Below are 27,028 nucleotides of genomic sequence, written 5' to 3' on the forward strand. Positions count from 1 at the left end.
TGTGCTTTGGGGTGTGGGTCGGGTGGGGCCCCATTTACCCCGTGGGGTGTTACACCCGGGAGGCTGGGTCCCTCCCCCTGTCCTCCTCTCCTGAGTGGACAGCTTTGTGCCTCAGCTGCCGTGTTCGGACTGTAGCCTTGAGTGCCCTTCAGCCTGCAACAGTGGAGCTCTGATAAAGAATTTTATTTTTAAAAAAGGAATACGGGTTTTGTGCCGGTACGTTTTTGGTGCTTGGGCTGTCCAGGAAAGCCGGGGCTGTTGATCCGGGATTTTTATGATTTGTTGGGCGCTTGCCTTTGGTGCCAGATCTCCTTCTTTGCTCCCTTCCCTACCACAGTAATGTCGGAAAACTGCTTTGCTACCGCTTTTGCTCACAGCGGGGTTTAGAGGCGCTGGGGACTAAATGCCGCCTCTGTGGGGAGCTGAAGCTACCTTCCTTAGCACCCCCGCAGTTATCCACGGAGGTTTCCACAGCAGGACTGACTTGTGCTGAGACAGCTGCACCGGCGGGGATGACAGCGGCGGTTCCGTTTTCAGCGGGAACTGCCGTCTTCCCGTGTGGTGGAGCTGTTGGTGCTAGGGGCACCTTTGCTAAGTTCCTTCTTGGTTCATGAGAGTTCAGGGGCTATGGGCTTCCCCCCTGAATGTATTTGGTCTTTGTACCACACATCAGGACCACCTCAGCCCGATCTTCCTGGTGAGGGGGCAGATTCGGTGGTCGCTAAGAGAGCTTGCCTTGACTGGGCAGAGGGTCTCGAGTCCAGATCGCTGTTGAGTCCGAGGAGGACCTCAGTGACCATGAGGAGGAGGATTTTTTGGTTTCAGGCCAGGAGAAAGAGTGCCCTTTGTTGGGGGAGGACCCCTTGGTGGTAAGGATTTTTCATAGGGATGAATTGCCTGAATTAATTACTCTGAAGTTTGAGTCGACAGAAGTCCCGGTGGGGGATGCGAAGCAGGTAGACCCTTTGGTTAAGGGTATTAGGCGGTCTGTCCGTTCTTTTCCTATGAATAAAGATGGTAGCACAGGAGTGGGCATCTCCGGATACTCCTTGTAAGGTCCTTGTAAGGTGTGTCGGCCGTGGCTTGGTTTTACCCTCTCCCGCAGAAGGGCAGGGATTCCCTGAAGCCTCCAGTGGTGGATACGGTTGTGACAGCGGTCACTAAGGCATGGCTACTCTGGTGGATGGTGGCGCAGTGCTACGTGACCCCCAGGATAGGAAGTTAGAATCCTTTCTTAGGCGTACTTTTGATTTCTCAGAGTTCAAGCAGGCTGCTTGTTCTCACATGTGGGTCAACGTCTGCAGTGGCCCAGGAATCGGAAATTTTGCAGGCAAAATAAACAAGGTTTTTCCAGAGTTCTGGCGCGCAAATATCTTGCACCGTGCATGAGCGGACGACTTCCCGCCCGTCACACGAACGTGTGCCTAAGTTCTTTTTTCTCCGCGGTTAGGTGCAGCAGTGTTTCCTCTGCGCTCCGTTTAGGCCCAGGAGCAGAACTCTTTGTGACCGAGTTTCGCTTTCTTTTTGCTTTTATTTTCTTTTTATAAAGATTTAAAAAAAAAAAAAAAGTAGTACTACTACTACTATTTAGCATTTCTATAGCGCTACAAGGCATACGCAGCGCTGCACAAACATAGAAGAAAGACAGTCCCTGCTCAAAGAGCTTACAATCTAATAGACAAAAAATAAATAAAGTAAGCAAATCAAATCAATTAATGTGAACGGGAAGGAAGAGAGGAGGGTAGGTGGAGGCGAGTGGTTACGAGTCAAAAGCAATGTTAGAGGTGGGCTTTCAGTCTAGATTTAAAGGTGGCCAAGGATGGGGCAAGACGTAGGGGCTCAGGAAGTTTATTCCAGGCGTAGGGTGCAGCGAGACAGAAGGCGCGAAGTCTGGAGTTGGCAGTAGTGGAGAAGGGAACAGATAAGAAGGATTTATCCATGGAGCAGAGTGCACGGGAAGGGGTGTAGGGAAGGACAAGTGTGGAGAGATACTGGGGAGCAGCAGAGTGAGTGCATTTATAGGTTAGTAGAAGAAGTTTGAACAGGATGCGAAAACGGATAGGGAGCCAGTGAAGGGTCTTGAGGAGAGGGGTAGTATGAGTAAAGCGACCCTGGCGGAAGATGAGACGGGCAGCAGAGTTTTGAACCGACTGGAGAGGGGAGAGGTGACTAAGTGGGAGGCCAGCAAAAAGCAGATTGCAGTAGTCTAAACGAGAGGTGACAAGGGTGTGGATGAGGGTTTTGGTAGAGTGCTCGGAAAGAAAGGGGCGGATTTTACGGATGTTGTAAAGAAAGAAACGACAGGTCTTGGCAATCTGCTGGATATGAGCAGAGAAGGAGAGAGAAGAGTCAAAGATGACCCCAAGGTTTCGAGCTGAGGAGACAGGGAGAATGAGAGAGCCATCAACAGAAATAGAAAACGGGGGGAGCGGGGAGGTGGGTTTGGGGGGGAAAATGAGAAGCTCGGTTTTGGTCATATTTAATTTCAGGTGGCGTTGAGACATCCAGACAGCAATGTCAGACAAGCACGCTGAAACTTTGGTTTGGATGCAAGGTGAGATATCAGGGGTAGAAAGGTAGATTTGGGAGTCATCAGCATAGAGATGGTAGGAAAAGCCATGGGATGAGATTAATGAACCAAGGGAAGAAGTGTAGATAGAAAAGAGGAGGGGACCAAGAACAGAACCCTGAGGTACGCCGACAGGCAGAAGGATAGAAGTAGAAGAGGATCCACCAGAGTGAACACTAAAGGTGCGGAGGGAGAGGTAGGAGGAGAACCAGGAAAGGACAGAGCCCTGGAATCCAAGTGAGGACAGGGTATCGAGAAGTATGCTGTGATCGACAGTGTCAAAAGCAGCGGAAAGATCAAGAAGAATGAGGATGGAATATTGACCTCTGGATTTAGCCAGTAATAGGTCATTGGAGACTTTAGTAAGTGCAGTTTCGGTTGAGTGGAGAGGGCGAAAACCAGATTGTAGTGGGTCAAGAATAGCATGTGAGGAGAGAAAATCAAGGCAGCGGCGGTGAACAGCACGCTCAAGTAATTTGGAGAGAAAAGGAAGGAGGGAGATGGGTCGGTAATTAGAGGGACAAGTAGGGTCAAGTGAAGGCTTCTTAAGGAGAGGTGTGACCACAGCATGTTTAAAGGCAGCAGGGACAGTCGCAGTGGAAAGTGAGAGGTTGAGAATGTGACAGATAAAAGGAATAAGAGCAGGAGAGATGGCATTAAGAAGGTGGGTGGGAATGGGATCAGAGGAACAGGTGGTACATTTTGAGGAAGAAAGGAGAAGTGTAGTTTCCTCAATAGTAACTTCAGGAAAGGAGGAAAGGGAATGAGGGGAACGGACTAGTGGAGGGAGAGGTGGTGAGGTAGAGAAAGCAAGGTTTATCTTTTCAACCTTGTTGTGAAAGAATTCAGCAAGGGTCTGAGGAGATAATGAAGGGGGAGTTGGGGGAGGGGGCACCTTGAGGAGAGAGTTCAATGTGGTGAAGAGAAGTCGAGGATTAGAACCAAGAGAGTTGGTCAGTTGGATATAATAATCCTGTTTGGCACGTAAAAGAGCAGATTGGAAGGAGGTCAGCATGAACTTAAAGTGTAAGAAATCAGCAAGGGCCCGAGATTTCCGCCAGAGGCGTTCGGCGGAGTGGGTACAGGAACGTAGGTAGCGGATATTAGAAGTCAGCCAAGGTTGGGGTTTTGTACGCCTTACAGGTCATCAAAGGTGCAAGAGTGTCTAAGGCAGAGGATAGAGTATTGTTGTAAGAAGAAACAGCCTCGTTGACAGATGTGGATGGTGCCACAGTAGAGAGGAGGTTTGAAACATGGGAGGATAGAGATGAAGGGTCAATATCATGAAGATTCCTAGATAAATTAGATAAGATAGGACGGGACTGGGAGAGAGGAGATTTAAGTGTGAAAGTTATAAGATGGTGATCAGAGGAGGGAAGATCAGAGGCAAGGAAACTAGAGGGTGAACAGTTGGAGGAGAAGATGAGATCAAGACAGTTCCTCAGCAATCCTCCAGACCGTTCAAGATGTTGGGTTATGCACTCCTACCAGCAGAGGGAGACTGAGAACACTAAAACTTTTTATACAGGTAGCCTGTGCAGACCTTCTACTAGCCAGTATTTTCTCTGTCTCAGCAGAGGGTAGATGTGTGTGGGGCTTCAGCAGCGTCAGGGGGGGTCTGGTTTCCCCCCTGAGTTTGTTTGGTCTCTGTATAATGCCTGGAGAGCTGGCCCCTCTCAGGCTGTTTGTTCCCCCGGAGGCTGCTAGCTCAGTGGGAGTTAAGCGCCCGCGGGTGGATATTTCGGAGCCTATAGAGATACTTTCTCTGCCTGGGTCGGAGGTTTGGAGTGACCCAGGAGAGGAGGATCTCTTAGATGAGTCTGAGGATCAGGATGGGCTAAGGCCTGGGGAAGATTCTTCAGTGGTTCGCATTTTTCATAAGGAGGAGTTGTTAGAGCTCATTGATCAGGTGATCTGTACTTTGAAGTTTGCTCCGGCGGCCACTCGCTCTGCGGAGGGACCCCAGGTAGATCCCTTGGTTAAGGGGATTCGGAGAGCCTCCCGTTCCTTTCCCATGAATTCAGACATTAGAGACATGGTTTTTCAGGAATGGTCTGTGCCGGAGGCTGCTTGTAAGGTGTCTAGGGCTATGGCACGGCTGTATCCCTTGTCTCCGGAAGATTTGGCCCTGCTAAAACCACCTACTGTGGATGCGATGGTTACGGCGGTTACTAAGGCTACAGCCATTCCGGTGGATGGCGGTACAGCCTTACGGGATCCTCAGGATAGGAAGCTAGAGCCCTTTCTGAAGTGCAGCTTTTATTTGTTGACTTTGGCCTTGCAAGCCTCTGTGTGTGGGGGCTTGGTAGCCAGAGCTTTTTTCCGTTGGGCGGAGAAGCTCTTGGATGAGCCTGCGTTAGGACTGGTTTGGTTCAGGACCTGGCCAAATTGGAGATGAGGTCCTCGTTTTTGGCAGACACCCTTTATGATTTTTCTAAGGGCTTCAGCTAAGAATATGGCTCTGGCGGTGACGGCTCGCAGGGCTCTTTGGCTTAGGGGCTGGGTGGCAGATGCGGCCACTAAAGCAAAGTTGTGTTCTCTACCTTTCAAATGTTCTATATTGTTTGGAGAGGATAAACTGATGAGTGGTCTTGGGGATACCAAGGTCTCACGGTTGCCAGAGTTACGGCCTAAGGCGGCTAGTCGAGGTGGTTCAGCTAGAGGTCGGTTTAAGGATGTGAGGCGGTACAGGCCGGGCAGATTTGTATCTCCTTCTAAAAGCCGTTTTTTCCAGCGAACTTAGTCCTTTTGAGGGGGTCGTCGAGGAGGTCGGGACTCCTCCGGAGGTGCCGGAAATGGTAATAAGTCCTCCTTATGAAGGTGTGCGGGTCCAGCCTCTGGTGAAGGTCGGGGCGCGACTTTCTGTTTTATCAGGGGTGGACCCAAATTACTTCAGATCAGTGGGTGCTGGAGGTTGTTCGCGACGCTTATGCGCTCGCGTTCGAGCACCCGCTGCCGGATCTGTTTCTTCCCTTTCCTTGTCACTCTCGAGTCAAGTTAAAGGCTATTCAAGAGACTCTGGGTCGCTTAATCCAGTTGGGAGCTGTGGTACCCGTTCCTCGGCACGAGCAGGGAATGGGTTGTTATTCCATTTACTTTGTGGTGCCGAAGAAGGAGGACCAGTTTTGACCCATTTTAGATCTCAAGAGGGTCAATGGGGCACTCAAGGTGCCATCCTTCCGCATGGAGACTCTGCTCTCGGTCATAGTGGCTGTTCGTCAGGGAGAATTTCTCACGTCACTGGATATCACTGAAGCGTATCTGCACGTGCCGATTTGAGAGGCCCATCAGCGTTTCCTTCGTTTTGCTGTTTTAGGGAGGCACTTTCAGTTCTGTGCTCTGCCTTTTGGTCTAGCAACGGCTCCACGCACCTTCTCCAAGATAATGGTGGTGGTAGCAGGGGCTTTGCGGAGGCAGGGAATTCTGATGCATCCGTATCTAGACGACTGGTTGATCCGGGCAAAGTCTCGGGCTCACAGTGTAGCGGCGACGGCTCAGGTGGTCGCATTTCTGGAATCGCTCGGATGGGTAGTGAATGTAGTTAAAAGTCAGTTGATCCCATCGCGGAGTCTGGAGTACTTGGGAGTGCAGTTCAACACGGCAGTGGGTCGTGTTTTTCTGCCGGATTCTCGTATCGCCTCTCTTCAGCAGCAGGTCCGGCTGTTAATGTCCGTTCAGAGTCCGACGGTTCGAGTGTACCTTCGGGTTCTGGGCCTCATGGCAGCGACAATAGAGGTAGTACCATGGGCCAGGGCGCATATGCGTCAGCTTCAGGTGACTTTGTTGTCCCGGTGGTCTCCCCAGGTACACAGTTTGGAGTTGCAGTTGCCATTGGGCGCAGTCTCGTGGCTGTGCTCGGCCCATCTGAAAAAGGGCATGCCGTTGGAACCTCCTCAGTGGGTGATTCTGGTAACGGGTGCCAGTCTGCTGGGCTGGGGAGCTCAGTGTCTCGGTCGGTCTGTGCAGGGGCGGTGGTCGACGGAGGAAACTCAGTGGTCTATCAACCGGTTGGAGACGAGGGCGATTCGGCTAGCTCAGTTGGCGTTTCGCTCAAGTTGGAAAGGCGGTAAGAGTTATGTCCGACAACGCGACAGCGGCAGCGTATGTCAACCGGCAGGGCAGTACAAAGAGTTCATGGTTGGCAATCGAGATGGCTCTCTGCTCATGAGTTGGGCGGAAAGGCATCTAGTGCAGATTTCGACGGCGCACGTGGCCGGGGTGGACAACGTGAACGCGGATTTTCTAAGTGGACACGTGTTGGACCCTGGAGAATGGTCTCTGCACTGGTTGGTGCTCGACCAGATAGTTCTAAAGTGGGGAATGCCAGTAGTGGATCTAATGGCGTCGGCACAGAATGCTCAGGTTCCTCGGTATTTCAGTCGGGATCCGCGAGCGGAAGGGATCAATGCGTTGGTCCTTTCATGGCCTCAGCAGGTGTTGCTATACGTGTTTCCCCCGTGGCCCTTGATAGGTCAAGTCCTACAGAGGGTAGAATGTCATGCGGGTCCTGTGTTGTTGGTGATTCCGAATTGGCCACGTCGGCCGTGGTTCGGGGATCTGATGCGCTTGTTAGAAGGCTGGGGCTCTGCGGCTGGGGGGCTCGGTGCTGTTGTGTCAGGGTCCAGTTGTCATGCCGGATCCGGCTCGGTTCTCTCTTACGGTGTGGCCCTTGAGAGGGAACAGTTGAGAAGGAAAGGGTTTTCCCCTCAGGTGATTCAGACGATGCTGCAGTCTCGCAAACGTTCGACGTCTTTGGCCTATGTGCGTGTGTGGCGCATATTTGAAGATTGGTGTGGGGACCGGGTGTGTGTCCCTTCGACAGCTTCTGTATCGTGCATTTTAGATTTCTTGCAGGATGGTTTTGAGAAGGGCCTTTCATTATCTTTGAAGGTGCAGCTGGCTGCTTTGGCGTGTTTTCGGGGTAAGGTGCAGGGCAGGTTGGTTGCGTCTTCCCCGGATGTGATCCGTTTTTTCAGGGGGGTGAAGTTGCTTCGTCCTCAGGGGGGCAGTAGTTCCTCAGTGGGATCTTAATATCGTTCTTGACTCTTTGGTGGGTTCTCCTTTTGAGCCCTTGGAGTCTTGTTCGATAAAAGACCTTACTATGAAGGTGGTCTTTTTGGTAGCTATATTGTCAGCTCGCCGGATTTCAGAACTTCAGGCTCTTTCATGTAGGCCTCCGTTTCTGTGGTTTTCTAAGGAAAAGGTTTCGCTGCGTCCAGTGCCTTCGATTTTGCCTAAGGTGGTATCCTCCTTTCATGTCAATCAGGTGATTTCGTTGCCGGTCTTAGGGGACCGGACGGGGGATGCTTCTCAGCGTCGTTTGGTGAAATTGGATATGCGCAGAGTGTTGAAGGTTTATTTGTGCAGGTCGGAGGAATTCAGGTCTTCGGACAAGTTGTTTGTCCTTCATGGGGGGCCCAAGAAGGGAGCGGCTGCTTCTAAGGCATCTGTAGCTGAGTGGTTGAAGGATGCCATCTCTTCGGCTTACATATTGCATGGCCTTACGGTGCCGGTGGGGCTCAAGGCACATTCCACTAGGGGGATGGCGGCTTCTTGGGTAGAGAGTAGTTTTGTTCCACCAGTGGACATTTGTAGAGTGGCGGTGTGGTCCTCCCTGCATTCTTTTGTCAAACATTACAGAGTGGATGTACAGGCAAGGGGAGGATGCCAGTTTTGGAGCTGCAGTCCTGTTCTCTGGGCTTCGCAGGTCCCACCCTTAGATGTGTTTACGGCTTTGATACGTCCCAAGCGTCTTGAACGGTCTGGAGAATTGCTGAGGAAGGTGAAATTAGGCCTTACCTGGTAATTTTCTTTCCTCTAGATCCTCCAGACCATTCAAGAGCCCACCCAGTGTATCGGGTAGTTCAGTATGATAATTTCTTTATTTAGACTTCAGTTGCTGATATTTCTAGTAGCTCCTGTGATTTGGGTCCTGGAGTTTTACTAAGGGCAGTTTGTGCCCATCTGCAGTTGAATTCCCCCGTCTTAAGGGGAGGAGATCTGAGTGTGGATTCAGTGGTTTTGTTTAGGTGGAGGTGTTTTGTTCCTATGCTTTGTTACTGTTTTACTGGTTAGTAGAAGGTCTGCACAGGCTACTTGTATAAGAAGTTTGTGTTCTCAGTCTCCCTCTGCTGGTAGGAGTGCATAACCCAAGTGTCTTGAACGGTCTGGAGGATCTAGAGGAAAGAAAATTAGCAGGTAAGGCTTAATTTCACCTTTGCTTTCGTTGTTTAAGGCAGCACTTAACTTTCATTGTTCTACGGGGCCTCCGTTTCACCCCTTGCTAGGCTTCTTCAGGAACAAGTGCTGTACGTTGCTGCAAAATGTTCTAAAAAAATAAACATTTTCATTAGTGAACTTGACCACATTTGTTGTAAAGTGAAAATCTAACAATTTAACCAACCCACTTGTTCACCTCCTTTCACATTGAAGTTCTCATTTTCAAAATGGCACTGTAACGTCACATGCCAAACTCAGGTATTTATATGGCGTCACCCATCCTTTTAATATTTAAAGGAACAGCATATTCAAAACACATAAAGTGCTGGTTTGCCATTAGATTTCATAGCAAAACATTATATTATGATGTTTAAAACGTCATTTAGATGAATTTATGACGCCACTCGTCAGGGTACTGACTCACAATTGGATCCCATGTTGAAACATTGAATCATGATGTTTGGCACATTTTTTACTGAGAATATTTTAATCTATGGTATTGTTTAAACCTGATGATTCTAATGTCTTAAGTAGGAAAATCCACTTTGCTTCTTTCGTCTGTAGTAATAATTTGTGATTTCCTCCTCTAACGGTTCTTCCTTGTCTATCGCACAGCACGTAAGTTCTTCAAAAGTGTGTTTTAATTGAATACAGTGTTCAACTAAAGGCTTCTCCTGGACCAACCTGTGAACATTAGACCTATGTTCTAAAATTCTCACCTGTAAGGGTCTTGTGGTCATCCCTACATATATTATTTTCGCACGGACACTAGATAGTATAAACAATATGATTGAAAGACAGTTTGTGAAATGTTTGAGAGTATTTGTTTTATTGGTAATCTCATTTTGGAAATGCTTAGTTTGCTTCGTGATCCGACAAATCTGGCACGCTCCACATTTATAGTGACCAGTGTTTGCCACTTTTTTCCATCTTTTGGGTGACATCTGCAGGACTTAATCTCTCCTTTAAATTACTGCCTCTTGAAAAGGCTATATGTAAGGCTTTGTTCTTAAAAATTGGAATCGATACTGGTAACAGCTAAACGCGCTGTGATTGGCTGAGAGAGACCTGGAGGGAGAGAGGTCCAAAAAGTTTTGATTTGGACATCCTCTTGGTCCGGATCCTGTGGGGGAGGGGGGTGCAAGCTGAAAACAACCTTGGAGGGACTATTGAGAGAACTGTTTTTGTGGTCAGTTCAGGCAGGTAAGAAAAACAGGGATGTCCTTTTGTTTTTTTTCTTCAGAGAGTCCTTCTTAATTGCGTAATGTAAGCCTGCCTTTAACATGCAAAGCAGTAAACAATGGAAATGTTACACAAGTGAAGAGCAGCAGCACTTAAATTAACTGGGGCTCTTTTCAGCACTCTTTCTCTTCTGAGGTTTCAGGCTGCTGACAAGTTTCCTGCTTGTCAGGGATGTCCTTTTTTTGTTGTTGTTTTTTGAGTGAAGGACATCCTTGGCAGTGAATGTCTGCAACGATTATGGGGACGACTTGGGGGGGGGGGGGGGGTTTGAGTGAAGGGTCCTTGGCATGTGCAGAGCAGCCAGCATAATGCTTGGCTGCTCTGCGCATCCTCAGCTGCCAACTGGCTTGGAAGGAAATCGCATGTAAATGAGCTAGCAGTGACCATTTCATTTGTATGCGATTTCTTTGATACATGCTCGTTCCTTACCGATTCGCTAAGGAATCAGTAAGGGAAGGGCTTTAATGTTGTTTTTTTTAATGTATCTGCCCCTCAGGTTGCAATTAGAGAGAGAAAGACCTCTTTACTGAGACCCTGTGGACAGTTATATTCTGTAACCTATGAGCAGCCATATTTCCTGTACTTCCCAGGCAGTGATAAAATGTTTAGATAGTTTTATAATTGATCCTTATTCAGTTACTTTTTATTGCCTGTTATTTTCATCTGTTTTCATAGTTCACTGTTCAATATTTTTTATGTCAAACTTTTTTTTTTAGTTTGACTTTGCTTGTCTGGACTGACTAAGAATCCTGGTAGTTTGTGTGTTAGGTCTGTGAGTGCTTTCTAGGAACTGTGGGACCACTGAGAGTGTGGCCCCAGTAACCTAGAAATCACTGGGGATAACTTGAAAAGCGAAAGACTCGCCAAGATGCGATTGGGACCCAGTCGGTGGGAGGAGGGTGCTAGTGTAGAGCACATGCCCAGGTGCAGGCGGACCTGAGCTGTGCTGGGGATAGACCCTCAGGTGACTGCAAGGTTAGCCCCAGGCGAGTGGCTAGGCGTTTTGTAACACCTGGCTTGGCTGTTCTGAGTTTTTCATTTAGGTGTAATGTTGCTTGAGGCCTGTATGCCCTCTGTGCTGCTCACTCACACTGGTAATTTCTCCCTAACAGGAGCTGCTGGAGAAGGTGGAGGCATTCCAGTGGCAGGCACAGGTGGCTCTGACAGATGAGTCCCCTAATTCCCTACAGTTGCATGAGCTTCTAGAGAAAGGGAGTCAACTGGATGTGGACATACCAGAACTGGATCAGTTGCAACAGCAGTTGAGACAGGTGGAGTGGTTGAGCGAGGTGAAAGAGGCATTGGCTTCGCCAGAGGAACCAGTCACCCTTCAGACCATGCGAGCACTGATGGAGGCAGGCTGCAGTGTGGCACAGAGTCCTGCTGTGGAAAAAGCCATGGCAGAGCTACAGGATTTACTCAGTATTTCCCAGCGCTGGGAGGAGAAAGCGCAGATGTGCCTAGAAGCCAGGTAGAAAATAGCAGCATCTTACCTCTGCCTCTGTTCCTCACCATTCTTCTTATTCTCTCTGTACTTCTTTCACTGACTCTGCCCTTTTCATGCTAGATCTTTTACTTTTTCTCCTTTGCCATCACATCCTTTTTTGGTGTCTCCCTGTTTTTGCTGGTTTTTTTCCTCATCTTTTCCTATCTCCTCTTCATGACTGCCTCTCACCACCTCTCTTGCTGTGCAGGCAGAGGCACCCACCAGCTACTCTAGAGGCTATTGTCAAGGAGGCAGAGAGCATCCCTGTGTGTCTTCCTAACATCTTGGTTCTGAAGGAGACTCTTTGCAAAGCCCGGGCCTGGATCGCTGATGTTGAGGAGATACAGGTGAGTATTGCTACAAGAGAAAGGGAATACCATCTGTACTTCAACATAGTAAAAACTGTGGGTTGAGGTTTCATTACGCTGTTTATTTTCTTTATTATAGAATGGGGATCACTACCCATGCCTGGATGACCTGGAGGGACTTGTGGCTGTGGGGCGAGACTTGCCTGTCCGGATAGAGGAACTAAGGCAATTAGAGGTGCAAGTGCTTACAGCCCATTCCTGGAGAGAAAAGGCTTGCAAGACCTTTCTGAAGAAGAACTCCTGCTACACGCTGCTTGAGGTACAGCCAAATGAGGGTCCAGGGCTTGTACTGGGAAATAATCTGCAGAACACTTTTGAATATTGTATGATACTCAATGTACAATTCCAGGGGGAGGTGGAAGACCTGCCAGAACCTCCAGCAGTACACTGTTGGAGATATTCTGTGCATATATTTAGACATCCCTTTTCAAATTGTATGTTTCAGTGAATCTCTTAAGCCAAGGGTGTCCAACTGCGGCCCTCACCAGGTCGGGTTTTCAGGATTTCCACAATGAATATGCATGAGATATATTTGCACACTATGGAGGCCGTGCATTCAAACAGATCTCATACATATTCATTGTGGAAATCCTGAAATCCCAACTGGACTGTGGCCCTCGGACTGAGGTTGCACACACCTGCCCTAAGCGAATAGACGTTGACACAACATTTACACTGTACAAGATTAAACACATCTTTCTGAAAATTTTAATGTATGATTACCATTACTGATTTGTTTTCAGATTTTGCACTACATAATCACTTCATTATTTTCAAAAGTTTGGGCACCCTTCCTGTTCATTCCTACTTTCAGCTAAAGCTCAAAACATTTATCTGATTAGGACTTAAGTGAAGATAAATTTCATGGTTGAACAAATATTAATCATTCTAACTTTCAGCCTGTGATTGATCTGTCTGCTCTCAATGACCTAATCTGCTGTCTGAACATTTGAAAATGAACATATTTAACTCCTTACTCCTCTAGACCAGTCTAGATCTGTGAGTTTGTGCTCCCTTACCAAAAGAGAGAGCCACAGGTTTGATGACATCATATATAGGGCTCTGTGCACTCTCAGCAGAAAGTAGAGGAGTATACCCATGCAGTTGGGTTAGACAGAGTTGTTGCCTAGGGGTGCAGAACCTGATGAGTTTAGGTCCACACCCCATCTGCTCCACTTTACCTCCACTAGGTCTCTGTCTACCTCAGCTATTCTTGAGGTTACTGGGGCCACACTCCCAGTGGTCCCACAGTTCCTAGAAAGCACTCGGATCCAACACATAAACCACCAGGATTTTTAGTCTAAACAAGCAGAGGCAGTAAACTTAAAAATGTCTGTTGTCATGAAAAATATTGAACAGTGAACCATAAAAACAGATGGAAGAAAAACAGCACATAGTAACCGGTAACTGAATATGGATCAATCATAAAACTAAACATTTATTCACTACCTGAGTAGTGCCTGGGAAGTACAAGTAATATAGTTGCTCACAGGCTTTCAAATAAAACTGTTCACAGGGTCTCAGTAAAGAGGTCTTTCTCTTTCTACTTCCAAACAGACTGGAGAAAAATCCAGTATTTCCTAGATGAATTTGAGCTCCTGGGCTAATCAAAGCCTAGAACTAGGGTTGCCAGCTGGGAAAAATGTTTCCAGCCGTAAACCCGCCCGTAGCCAATCCCCGTCTTCCGCGTCACCTAGCCCCGCCCCTGAATTGGTCCAATTTGGACCAATAGAAGCCCCGGAAAAGCTTCTATTGGACCAAATTGGAGCAATAGAAGCCCCAGAAAAAACCGCCGAACTCGCACAGCGGCGACGGGAAAACCGGCCAAAAAACTGCATCCCGCGGCCGGCGAAATTTTCCCCCCGCTGCTGGCGAAAATCCGGCCACCTGGCAACCTTGCCTAGAACAACAAGCTTTAAAAATAGCTTGCCACATCACTGCAGGTTACCTCTTATCTGTGTTAACTAAAGAGGGAACAGTCATTTCTCAGTAACAGCTTTAAACATAAATATGCACCACCTGTTGACCGCAGTAGAGAAATACACTTCAAGAAATAATCAGTACAGTTTACAGGCTTAAAACCCACTGTTTTGTCACAGTCATATTTATGAATATAAGAATAGTTCTCCGAGGACAAGCAGGCTGCTTGTTCTCACTGATGGGTGACGTCCACGGCAGCCCCCTCCAATCGGAATCTTCACTAGCAAAGGCCTTTGCTAGCCCTCGCGCGCCGATGCGCACCGCTCATGCACGGCAGTCTTCCCGCCCGAACCGGCTCGTGTTCGTCAGTCTTCTTTTGTCCGCGCTCGGGACGGTCGTGTTCTGCGCCGTTTCGTGCCCCTCAAGTTGACCTCGCGCGTCTTCGCGATTTTCGCTTAAAAAAAAAAAAAAGCACCCTTATGGTCTTTACCCCTTTCCCGTGCTTCCAGCTTTTGCCCCGCATAAGTTTCCTTTCGCTTTCGGGACCGGCCTTTTTGGCCTCGGTACGGGTTTTTTCTCACTTCTTTTTGGTGCCTTCCGTCGTCATCGAAGTCTTCCAGCGGCTTCAAGAAGTGCACCGAGTGCGCCCGGGTAATCTCGCTCACTGATAGGCACGCGTCGTGTCTTCAGTGTCTCGGGGCTGGGCACCGCCCGCAGGCCTGTAGTCTTTGCACTCTTTTGAAAAAGCAGACTCAGGTAGCGAGATTGGCCCAGTGGAACACGTTGTTCTCGAACTCTTCGACGACAACAGCACAGGACGCACCGAGCGCATCGGCGTCGACAGCATCGAAGTCATCGACGTCGGCATCGACTGCATCGAGGATCCGACCTCCTGCATCGTCTGTACCGAGGCATCGAAAGGCTGCGTCGACGTCGGTGGTACCGAGGCCTCCGCTGTTGCTGATGTCGTCGGACAGTGGTGCTTCGTCTGGAGTGCAGGTGAGGGCTGTCCATTCCCCTGCTGGTGGCGGTGAGCCTTCGGGTGGGTCTCCCCCTACCCTGAGGGCTCCTGCGGTACAGCCCCCCCCCCCCCCCCCCCCCCCCCCCGAGATCGACCTTCTTCGGCCTCGGCCCCGAGGAAGCGATGGTTGGATTCTACGTCCTCCTCGTCGGTACCGGGAAGCTCCGGTGACATGCTTCGCTTCAAGAAGTCAAAGAAGCATCGTCACCGGTCTCCTTCCCGTCTCGGTACCGAGAGCTCTGGGTCGCCGAGGCAGTCGGCACCCAGTAGGCATCGGCACCGGGAGGACCGCTCACCCTCTGTTCAGGAGGTGTCGATGCGCTCCCCCTTGGACAGCCCGGAACCGCCTCCACGCCCGGAACAGACTCTGACTTCGACACCTGCATCGACTTCCCAGTCTTTCTCCACAGCCGCTCTGCACGAGAGTCTCCGGGCCGTTCTTCCAGAGATTCTGGGAGAGCTGTTGCGCCCTTCTCCGGTACCGGGGGTGGTTGCGCCACCAGGACCGTCGAGTGAGGCGACGGCAGGCTCCTTGCCTGAGGTGAGGTCCCCGGTACGTACCGGCTCCGGCCGCCTCCCAGGCGGACTCCCCGACGACGTCGGCAGAGGGAGCTTCGCCGGTGCTGGCGAGGGAGTCCACCTCTCGACGCTCCTACCGTGGCCGTGTTTCCACGGAGTCGAGTCGGGCACGGCTTCAGACACAGGTTTGTGAACTTGTGTCTGATACCGATGATGAGGCCTCGTGGGAGGAGGAGGAGGAGGACATCAGATATTTCTCTGACGAGGAGTCTGATGGCCTTCCTTCTGATCCCTCTCCTGAAAGGCAGCTTTCTCCTCCCGAGAGTCTGTCTTTCGCGGCCTTTGTCCGGGAGATGTCTACGGCCATCCCCTTCCTGGTGGTTGTGGAGGATGAGCCCAGGGCTGAAATGTTTGAGCTCTTGGACTATCCTTCTCAACCTAAGGAAGCGTCCACAGTACCCATGCATCATGTCCTAAAAAAGACATTGCTGGCGATCTGCACCAAGCCTCTAATCCCCACGTTCCCAAGAAGATCGAATCCCAGTATCTGATCCATGAGGACCCAGAGCTGATGCGCACTCAGTTGCCTCACGACTCTGGTGTGGTGGATCTGGCCCTAAAGAAGGCTAAGAGTTCTAGAGAGCATGCTTCGGCGCCCCCGGGCAAAGACTCCAGAACCTTAGACTCCTTTGGGAGGAAGGCCTATCATTCCTCTATGCTCGTGGCCAAAATCCAGTCTTACCAGCTCTACACGAGCATCCATATGCGGAACAATGTGTGGCACTTGGTGGGCTTGGTGGACAAGCTCCCTCCTGAGCAAGCCAAGCCGTTTCAGGAGGTGGTCAGGCAGCTGAAGGCGTGCAGAAAATTCCTGGCCCGAGGGGTATATGATACCTTTGATGTTGCGTCCAGGCCCGCTGCTCAAGGTGTGGTGATGCGCAGACTCTCATGGCTGCGTGCCTCCGACCTGGAGAATAGGATCCAGCAGCGGATTGCGGACTCTCCTTGCCGAGCGGACAACATTTTTGGAGAAAAAGTTGAACAGGTGGTAGAACAGCTCCACCAGCGGGATACCGCTTTCGACAAGTTCTCCCGCCGGCAGCCTTCAGCATCTACCTCTTCAGGTAGACGTTTTTATGGGGGAAGGAGGGCTGTTCCCTACTCTTCTGGTAAGCGTAGGTACAATCCTCCCTCTCGACAGCCTGCGGCCCAGGCTAAGCCCCAGCGCGCTCACTCTCAGCAGTGTGCGCCTCAGCAAGGCCCCACAGCTCCCCAGCAAAAGCAGGGAACGAGCTTTTGACTGGCTCCAGCAGAGCATAACCGACATCAATGTGTCCGTGCCGGGCGATCTGCCGGTCGGGGGAGGTTGAAAGTTTTTCACCAAAGGTGGCCTCTTATAACCTCTGACCGGTGGGTTCTTCAAATAGTCCGGCATGGATACACCCTCAATTTGGCCTCGAAGCCTCCAAATTGCCCACTGGGAGCTCAGTCCTACAGCTTCCAGCACAAGCAGGTACTTGCAGAGGAACTCTCCGCCCTTCTCAGCGCCAATGCGGTCGAGCCCGTGCCATCCGGGCAAGAAGGGCTGGGATTCTATTCCAGGTACTTCCTTGTGGAAAAGAAAACGGGGGATGCATCCCATCCTAGACCTAAGGGCCCTGAACAAATATCTGGTCAAGGAAATGTTCAGGATGCTTTCCCTGGGCACCCTTCTTCCCATGATTCAGGAAAACGATTGGCTATGCTCTCTGGACTTGAAGGACGCCTACACGCACATCCCGATACTGCCAGCTCATAGGCAGTATCTGCGATTTCAGCTGGGCACACGTCACTTCCAGTACTGTGTGCTACCTTTTGGGCTCGCCTCTGCGCCCAGAGTGTTCACGAAGTGCCTGGCTGTAGTAGCAGCGGCGCTTCGCAGGCTGGGAGTGCACGTGTTCCCCTATCTCAACGATTGGCTGGTGAAGAACACATCCGAGGCAGGAGCTCTACAGTCCATGCAGATGACTATTCGCCTCCTGGAGCTACTGGGGTTTGTGATAAATTATCCAAAGTCCCACCTTCTCCCAGTACAGACTCGAATTCATAGGAGCTCTGCTGGATTCTCGGACGGCTCGTGCCTATCTCCCAGAGACGAGAGCCAACAACTTGTTGTCCCTCGTCTCTCGGGTTCGAGCGTCCCAGCAGATCACAGCTCGGCAGATGTTGAGATTGCTGGGCCACATGGCCTCCACAGTTCATGTGACTCCCATGGCCCGTCTTCGCATGCGATCTGCTCAATGGACCCTAGCTTCAGGCTGCTGGGGATCTAGAGGACGTGATCCACCTGTCCACGAGTTTTCTCAAATCCCTGCAGTGGTGGACGATTTGGTCCAGTTTGACTTTGGGACGTCCTTTCCAAATTCCTCAGCCACAAAAAGTGCTGACTACGGATGCGTCTCTCCTGGGGTGGGGAGCTCATGTCGATGGGCTTCACACCCAGGGAAGCTGGTCCCTCCAGGAACAAGGTCTACAGATCAATCTCCTGGAGTTGCACAGTCTGGCCGACAGGTTGAGCAGGATTATGCAACCTCACGAGTGGTCGCTCAACTCCAGAGTAGTGCGCCGGATCTTCCAGGTGTGGGGCACCCCCTTGGTAGATCTCCTTGCATCTCGAGCCAACCATAAGGTCCCTCAGTTCTGTTCCAGACTTCAGGCCCACGGCCGACTGGCATCGGATGCCTTCCTCCTGGATTGGGGGGAAGGCCTGCTGTATGCTTATCCTCCCATACCTCTGGTGGGGAAGACTTTGTTGAAACTCAAGCAAGACCGAGGCACCATGATTCTGATTGCTCCGTTTTGGCCGCGTCAGATCTGGTTCCCTCTTCTTCTGGAGTTGTCCTCCGAAGAACCGTGGAGATTGGAGGTTTTTCCGACCCTCATCACCCAGAACGAAGGGGCGCTTCTGCATCCCAACCTCCAGTCTCTGGCTCTCACGGCCTGGATGTTGAGAGCATAGACTTTGCCTCTTTGGGTCTGTCAGAGGGTGTCTCCCGTGTCTTGCTTGCTTCCAAAAAAGATTCCACTAAGAGGAGTTACTTATTTTTATGGAGGAGGTTTGCCGTCTGGTGTGACATCAAGGCCTTAGATCCTTGCTCCTGTCCTACACAGACCCTGCTTGAATACCTTCTGCACTTGTCTGAGTCTGGTCTCAAGACCAACTCTGTAGGGGTTCACCTTAGCGCAATCAGTGCATACCATTACCGTGTGAAAGGTAAGCAGATCTCAGGACAGCCTTTAGTTGTTCGCTTCATGAGAGGTTTGCTTTTGTCAAAGCCCTCCGTCAAGCCTCCTACAGTGTCATGGGATCTCAATGTCGTTCTCACCCAGCTGATGAAACCTCCCTTTGAGCCACTGAACTCCTGCCATCTGAAGTACTTGACCTGGAAGGTCATTTTCTTGGTGGCAGTTACTTCAGCTCGTAGAGTCAGTGAGCTTCAGGCCCTGGTAGCTCATGCTCCTTAACCAAGTTTCATCACAATAGAGTAGTCCTCCGCACTCACCCTAAGTTCTTGCCGAAGGTAGTGTCGGAGTTCCATCTGAACCAGTCACTTGTCTTGCCAATATTTTTCCCCCGTCCTCATTCCTGCCCTGCTGAACGTCAGCTGCACACATTGGACTGCAAAAGAGCATTGGCCTTCTATCTGGAGCGGACACAGCCCAACAGACAGTCCGCCCAAATGTTTGTTTCTTTTGATCCCAACAGGAGGGGAGTGGCTGTGGGGAAACGCACCATATCCAATTGGCTAGCAGATTGCATTTCCTTCACTTATGCCCAGGCTGGGCTGGCTCTTGAGGGTCATGTCACGGCTCATAATGTTAGAGCCATGGCAGCGTCAGTGGCCCACTTGATGTCAGCCACTATTGAAGAGATCTGCAAAGCTGCGACGTGGTCATCTGTCCACACATTCACATCTCATTACTGCCTGCAGCAGGATACCCGACGCGACAGTCGGTTCGGGCAGTCAGTGCTTCAGAATCTGTTCGGGGTTTAGAATCCAACTCCACCCCCCTAGGCCCATGTTTATTCTGTTCCAGGCTACACTCTCAGTTAGTTGGATAAGTTGTTAGGTCAATCTCAGTTATGTCCTCACCGTTGCGAGGCCCAATTGACCATGTTTGTTGTTTTGAGTGAGCCTGGGGGCTAGGGATACCCCATCAGTGAGAACAAGCAGCCTGCTTGTCCTCGGAGAAAGCGAATGCTACATACCTGTAGAAGGTATTCTCCGAGGACAGCAGGCTGATTGTTCTCACAAACCCGCCCGCCTCCCCTTCGGAGTTGTGTCTTCCCTTGTCTTTGTCTTGCTACGTACGGGACTGACGAACACGAGCCGGTTCGGGCGGGAAGACGGCCGCGTATGCGCGGTGCGCATCGGCTCGCGAGGGCTAGCAAAGGCCTTTGCTAGTGAAGATTCCGATTGGAGGGGGCTGCCGTGGACGTCACCCATCAGTGAGAGCAATCAGCCTGCTTTCCTCGGAGAATACCTTCTACAGGTATGTAGCATTCGCTTTATACTGGGGCAGGTGGTCCAATCCAGGTCACAAGTACCTGGCAGAATCCCAAATAGTAGCAAGATTCCATGTTACCAATCCCAGGAGCATCAGTGGCTTCTCCATTTCTATCTTCAGCTCTAGTGAGCTCCTTCCCTTTAGGTCCCATTAATATTTCCCTTAAACCACCTAGATCGCATCCCATGTTCATACATCCTCATTTTAATCCTGATGCAATGAAAAATCTTAGGTCCTGTCACATATGGCTTTTTAAAAATCTACTTGCTAGACCAGTGATGTTCATCCTTTTCATCTTGCAACATACTTAAAAGGTGCAAACATTGTCAAGGCACACCACTGGAATCTAACCCATACTTGTTTGCCCCCGATAAGATCCATTCCATTCTCAACCATTCCCACAAGTCTCCTCACCCGTACCTGTAACTTTCAGAAGTAGTTATTTCATTTAATTGTGCTACAGAAATACATTAGAAGCACCAGTTTACCTGCTATTGGGAAACTAGAACAAGAATGGACTGTTGCAGATTCCTACACAGACACCACATGCCAGCAGAATCCTTCACCTCAGCTGCAGATGCAGAACATGAATCTCACCTGATACAAAATAGGGAACCGCGAAAACATGCAGACAAAAACTGAAAGCAGAGGTACTGGACTCTAAATGTCATGCAACACCAGAGAACTAGAAAGAAATGCATGTCCTCTGTACAGTGTAAAATAAAGCTGACAGATATAAATTCTCAACACCAACATAATTCAATCACTAAACTGAAAATAAAATCACTTTTCCCACTTTTGTGATCTGGTGATTTTTATTATTCCAATTATCTTGTTCCCAGTCTGGTTCTGCTTTTCTCTGTCAGCTCTTAGCTCTGTTTCCAGGGCCTCCTTTCCATTTGCTGTTCCTTTTCTCACCTCCTGCCCTGTGTCTATTTGGCACTGATCTTTCATGTTCAGCTTTCTTCAGTTTCTTCTCCTACTTCTAAATCTTATCTTCTTTTCCTTTCCCTTCCCTTTATTTGCAGCCTGTTTCCTTTTCCCTTCCCTGCATGTGCAGCATTTTCATTCTGTCTTCTTCCCCACCCCCTTTCCCTTCTGCAGGCCCAGTATCTTTTCCTACGTTCCTCTTTCCACCCCTCAGGCCTCTCTCCTCTCTGCCACGATTCTACAAACTTTGTGGTTGCTGGCAGCTGTTAGAACAGGCCTTCCTCTGGCCGTTCAGCGGCTTTCCCTCTGCCATGTCCCTTGCATGCGGGAAAAGGAAGTTGTGTCAAAAGGAAGGACCCCGGGACTGGCCAGAGGAAGGCTTGTTCTAATAGCTGCCAGCAACCGCAAAGTTTGTAGAATTGCGGCGGACAGGAGAGACCCGCAAGGGGTGGGAGGAGGAAGGTGTTGAAGGACGCCGATTCTGTTGCCAATTCCGCGGGACCCTTGCAGACTCTGCGTCACACTGGTTGAGAAACGCTGTTCTAGACTCTGCGTAATCATCCCATGCTCCACCATCTCCTCTGATTTTGATTTTTAATTCCATATTCTACAAGTCAGGCCCTACTGGTCAAGGGAAATGCCTCCCATTTATCTGATCTTTACCTCAGTTCCCGTAAATTCCAATTGTTACACTTCAACTCCAGTTTCTCAAACACCAATATCACCTCTACATCCAGGATCAATCAGACTTGCCCTCACACTTTTTTTATAATAGTGTTGGGTCCTCTGAAGTACCTGGGCAGATTACAAATCAACATACATAATAAAATCAGACAAAACACCCAAAAGCAGATCAAAATTCATCCCTCATAAAACAGACTAGAGTATCAACTCCATGCGTGTTTAAACAAATATGTCTTCAGAAATTTACAACTTTGAGCCCTGCTGCTACACAGTCTGATAATCAGGCAAATTGTTCCAAATCTGTGGACCTGCTATCAAAAAGATGGTATTCCAGGTACCAGCATATCATAATCTGGTAGATAAAATTGAATATTTCAATTTTGTAGTTATCCTAATGTAATGCTCACGGCTCTTGCCTTAACAAAGCTGTGCAAACAAACTACAGTGTTTTACTTGAGTTCCCTACTAGGATCCTAAGGCTTTATGGCAGTGTTCTTCAGTATTTATTTTTTTTTATTTATTTACGTCAATTTATATACCGTATCTTATTGCTACTGCAAGACAGAACGGTTTACAATTTATAAAAAGAAGCAATACAATAAGTACAAATTGGACAAACATTAGAACTCCAATCATTACAGGAAAGCACAGCAAACCCACAAACTAGCTACATAAGATGAGAACAATATAACTCATGATTAGTACACAGGAGAACACCGCAAATACAAAATTAAATACATAATATAATCTACACAGACAGATAATACAGTACAAGGCCCAGGGGTCAGTGGCAATTGTGGAGACCCCTGGGGTGGCCCTATCATTTTGGGTTTTTTTTAATTGCTATTTTCTATCTCTCCATCCAAGCTCACAACAGAAAGGGGGAAGAGCAGCATGTTTGAAGGATAAGGCATTTCTCAATAGACAAGAGAGATGCATTAGGAAATGCCCACCTCCTTGAGCATACCCCAGTGAAAAGTTTGAAGGCAGTCTGCTGGGGATGGATGTTATTGATGCTCACTGGTCAGCAATGTCTCCTTCAACTCGTTTGTATCCAAAGTGACTTAAAAATTAGTGAAGACCACTGCTGTATGGGCTCTATAAATTAACAATCTGTGTCACCATCGTTCTGTGCCAGGCTCACATTTTTGCACAACATCTACACAACCTCTATACTAATTTTTCTGGAACCCTATGAGTCTTTACATTATTTTCACTGTGACTGATTTTCTGAATCCTCTGTTTTGGTCTGTAGCTCCTAGTTAGTTTTTAAAGCTTCTGTTGCTTTGTAAATGCCCATTATATACTTCTCATGCCTCCTCTGTTTTCATTTCCACATCTGTTCCCCAGTTCTGCTTTAACAGTAGCGAAGCCAGGTCACAAGTACCTGGCAGAATACCAGAAAGTAATAAGATTCTATGCTACCCATCCCCAGGAATATGCAATGGTCTTTCCCAGATCTACCTTAACAGTTCGTCAGATTTACCTCCAGGAATTTGTGTAAAAATTAGTGAAGACCACTGCTCTATGGGCTCTATAAATAAACAAGCTGTGTCACCTTCGCTCTGAGCCAGGCTCATGTTTTTGCACAACATCCACACAATTTCTGTACTAAATCGAGCAGCTCTAGCTGTTTTTACTGCCGCCTCTGGCAACATGCAGTGTTTTAAAATTATTACTGTGTAAGCTGTGATATATTTGTGAAATGGACGCTTAATAGTAGAACATAGGCATCAGATACATGGGAAGTCATTTGGGAGCCTTTTACTTCTCATTGCTCTGTTTGGACTGTGTTGGACTATACTTGGGCGTTGGGGGGGGGGGGGGTTCTACACCACCTTTGCTTGTGGAGAGGTGGGAGGTCAGGGAGGAGGTGGGGGGGGGGGGGTTAACTTTCCTTATTCTGTAAAATTTCTTGAAAAGTTTTGAAGTTCCATATAGTCATCTTTACCTGGTTGGGGCTGGAGGAAACTTTGTCTTTAATCTTGTATTGTTATCCATGTTTTTCTCACATGCATAACCTGGCTGATATCACATTGCTATACATGGCTGCATGTTTGTTTTCCTCTTTGCTGGTACTGTTAATAAAGACTTCATACAAATATATATATAATGTAACTTGATAGTGTATTCCTTAGTCTTTGTACTCTCTGGCAACAAGTTCGAGAGTTTAAATATGCAGTATTTTCTGCTAATTGTTTTAAAATTACTATGTAACTTCATAGTGTATACCTTAGTCTTTGAACATTTCGAGAGAAAACAATCTATTTCAGTTTACCTGTTTTTACTTCAGATTTTATATACCTATATCATATTCCCACTGACTGTCTCTTCTCTAAGCTGAAGAATCCTAATTTCTTTAACCTTATTTTGTACTTTTTCTGATTCCGCCAAATATTTTTTTGAGATGCATCAACCAGAATTGTACACTATACTCAAGGTGCAATTGCACTATGAAGTGATAGAAGCATTATAATAATCTTTGTTTTAGTCTCTTCCTTTCCTAATAACTCCTAATATTGTATGCTGTTTTGGCTGCTGCCACACACTGAACAGAAGATTTTGAAGTATTGTCCATAACGCAGCTAAATCTTTTTATTGGGTGACAACTCCTGATGTTGAACCTAGCATATAGCTATAATTTGAGTTGTTGTTCCCATTGTGTATCACTTTGCACTTGTCCACATTAAATTCCATCTGCCGTCTGGAGGCTCAGCCTTCCAGTCGCTTAAGGTTCTCCTGCAATTCTGTCTGCATGCAATTTAACAACTGAATCTGCAGATTTGATCACCTTGCTTATCATTCCCATTTCCAGATCATTTATAAATGTTTAAAAATGGTCTGTCTCTGGAACATTAAAGAGAGACCATCATCAAGTAAATAATATCACGTTCATTGTTGTTCTATATCTTGAATTGATAATGAATGTGACTGTTGGGCAGACTGGATGGGCCCATTCAGGTCTTTATCTGCCATTACTTACTGTATTAATATATATGTTGGTATGTTAAAAAAGCACCAGTCCCAGTTCAGATCCCTGTGGCACTCTTATTTGCCCTTCTCCACTGAGAGAATGATCCATTTAACCCTATTCTATTTTCTTTTAAGCAGTTTCTAATCCGCAACAGAACATTGCTTCCTATCCAATGGTTTTTTTGATTTTCTTTAGGAGTCTCTCGTGAAGGACTTTGTCAAAAGCTTTCTGAAAGTCGCATCATCAATTGGCTCACCTTTATTCACATGCAGTATAATTCTCTTTAAACTTTTTTTTTTTTTTTTTTCTTCAAAGAGATGGAATTGAGCCAGTGATTTGATGTCCCATTGTTTTTTTTCTCATAGAAGCCAACTGAAGACTGTTTTGGTTGACTCTGGGAATAAGTATGACATGACAAGTTCCTAGACTCCTGATGCAGGCCGGTAGGGCCAAAACACGAGTCATGTCGGGTCTCCCTTATTCTTTTTGAAGACAATTTTGTAGCGTATTTGGGAACAGGTTCAGTAAGGGTAATGTGGCTCACTTTTTTTTTTTTTTAAGACAATTTTAATAAAGAAATTTTGGATACCATCTGCGAGAGGTTTTTGTGTTTTGTGCCTGGTGTAATGCTCTGCATCGTCCTCATACTCTAGCTTTGAAGGCATGCCAAATGGAATATAGATAGACCACTTGTCATTTTTCTGTTGGTCTGCTTCTCCACTACCCGAATGGAGGTTTTAGCCTCATTTCTCTTACATGATGCCAACTATACATAGATGAGGCTGGAAAAATCCCAGTGGTTTGGCTCCTATTGTCTAAAATTGAGAAAAGCAAGTAAAAAATATCAAAGCCATAAGGTTCCAAATAGGGATAAAAGGACACAAAATAGCAATAACAAGTAAAAACTGTAGAACTGAGGGAAAATTTTTGTGTGGTGACTAACAGAGTTAACTCAGGTGGCATGTTACTGTATTACCGTACACTGTTAACCCAGTATCACACTTTTTAATAAATCTGTCTAAATGTTCTAGATATATTTCCACCCCTGCATAAACATAATCCTTTCAGCTGTTTGCTTTTGGTGTACCGGGTCTCTGTGTTGTACACAAATACTTTTCTTTACTTTCATGTACAGTGGAACACCGTTAATACATGGTTAATAAATGGAGAGCTCATAACAAGATAAACAACAAAATGCAGTAGCACCAAGTATGAAAACTTTTATGTATTGACAGATGATATACAACTGTGCCTTAGACTGTTCATAGGGTTGCCAAAGCTTTTTAAATCACCATGTGGCCTCTTCTTATTGCAGTAAGTTTTGCAATAAGTAGTCCACTTTATGCAGTATAAGTTGCATGGATGGTAGAGTTTGTTGCTTCTAAGCCCTTGCCAAAGATAGCTTTGCAGCCACAAAAAAATGAATTGCAAGCTTATGTTGGGAGACACGAATCTCCGGAGGTTTAAAATGTAGCAGGCAGTATTCCGCTTTGCAAGGATAATGTTGCAGTAATTGATAGACCAATTGGAGTACTTGTTTCCAGTAAGTCTGGGCCACCAGGCACTCCTCCACCATATGTGCAAGAAGGAGCCCTGAGCACCACAGTTATGCCAACATTCTGCAGATACCCTGGGATACATTTGCTGTAATCTGTCAGGGGTATAATACCATCAGTACAACATTTTAAAACCATTTTCTACCATAGGCTGAGCTAAAGATGGTTTGAGCAAGACTCTGTACCCCCTCAATCAAGTTTCCCGTGGGTAGGTGCTCTGTAAAGCTAGCTACGATCTTTCATTATAATATAATTGGGGGTTAGTGTAGAATAGTAGAGCTAGATATAAATGAGAGACACTTCCTTTACCCCCCCACCCCCCACTCCGCAGGGCCCTCTCTAATGCTGTTTGTTTGGTCCAGTTCCTCCCTTGCCCGTCTGTGGATAAAATTTCGTAAACAGCTATAATAAGAGGTCACTTTCAACCAGCCCATATTCCTCTTTGAGTTCTTCAAAATTAAGTATTCTCCCATTAGCCCATACCTGTCCCAGAGTATACAAACCCGCCAGGGCCCACCATCTATATACCGGTTCAGAGGCGCCCGTGGGAAAGCCCGGGGCCCAACAGATGGCTGTCTGCAAGTAGTATTTCCAATCTGGAAAGAATTGTTTCCGTATATGATACCATGTGGAAAGCAAGTGGCTCACCCCCAACTGGACTCTCTGAATTCTAGCTAATAAATCACTCCTCGGTAGCCACATAACATCTCCCAAGGAGCGGGTCCCCAGCCAGGCTCACTCCCAGTGGAGCCATTTCTTAGTAGCAGCCAGAGTCCATTCCGCTAATACTTTTAGCTGGGCCACTTGAATAGTACAGATAAAAGTTGAGGGCTCCCATATCACCACCCCCCCAGCATGTGTCTGGTACATCATGGCCCAGCGCACCCAAGGTGGGTGCTTCCGCCAGATGTAGGCAAACATTTTTCGATTGAGTTGAGCAAAAAAAACTGCGAGGGATTGGGAGGGCTAGAAATAAATATAATAATTTAAGG

General features: G+C 47.9%; 1 protein-coding gene across 5 annotated transcripts in view; it reads left to right on the forward strand.

The window, feature by feature from the left end:
* The window catches only part of KDM5C (lysine demethylase 5C), a 187,140-nt gene that overhangs the window by 117,600 nt on the left and 42,512 nt on the right, over positions 1 to 27,028 (forward strand). For all 5 annotated transcript variants that reach the window (XM_030194032.1, XM_030194031.1, XM_030194034.1 and 2 more), the window contains 3 exons: positions 11,143 to 11,501; positions 11,725 to 11,863; positions 11,964 to 12,143. In XM_030194032.1, the coding sequence (XP_030049892.1) occupies positions 11,143 to 11,501; positions 11,725 to 11,863; positions 11,964 to 12,143 (678 nt within the window). The remainder of the gene's footprint in view (positions 1 to 11,142; positions 11,502 to 11,724; positions 11,864 to 11,963; positions 12,144 to 27,028) is intronic.

This window comes from Microcaecilia unicolor, chromosome 2, assembly GCF_901765095.1.
Source record: "Microcaecilia unicolor chromosome 2, aMicUni1.1, whole genome shotgun sequence".
In the NCBI taxonomy this organism is placed as follows: domain Eukaryota; kingdom Metazoa; phylum Chordata; class Amphibia; order Gymnophiona; family Siphonopidae; genus Microcaecilia; species Microcaecilia unicolor.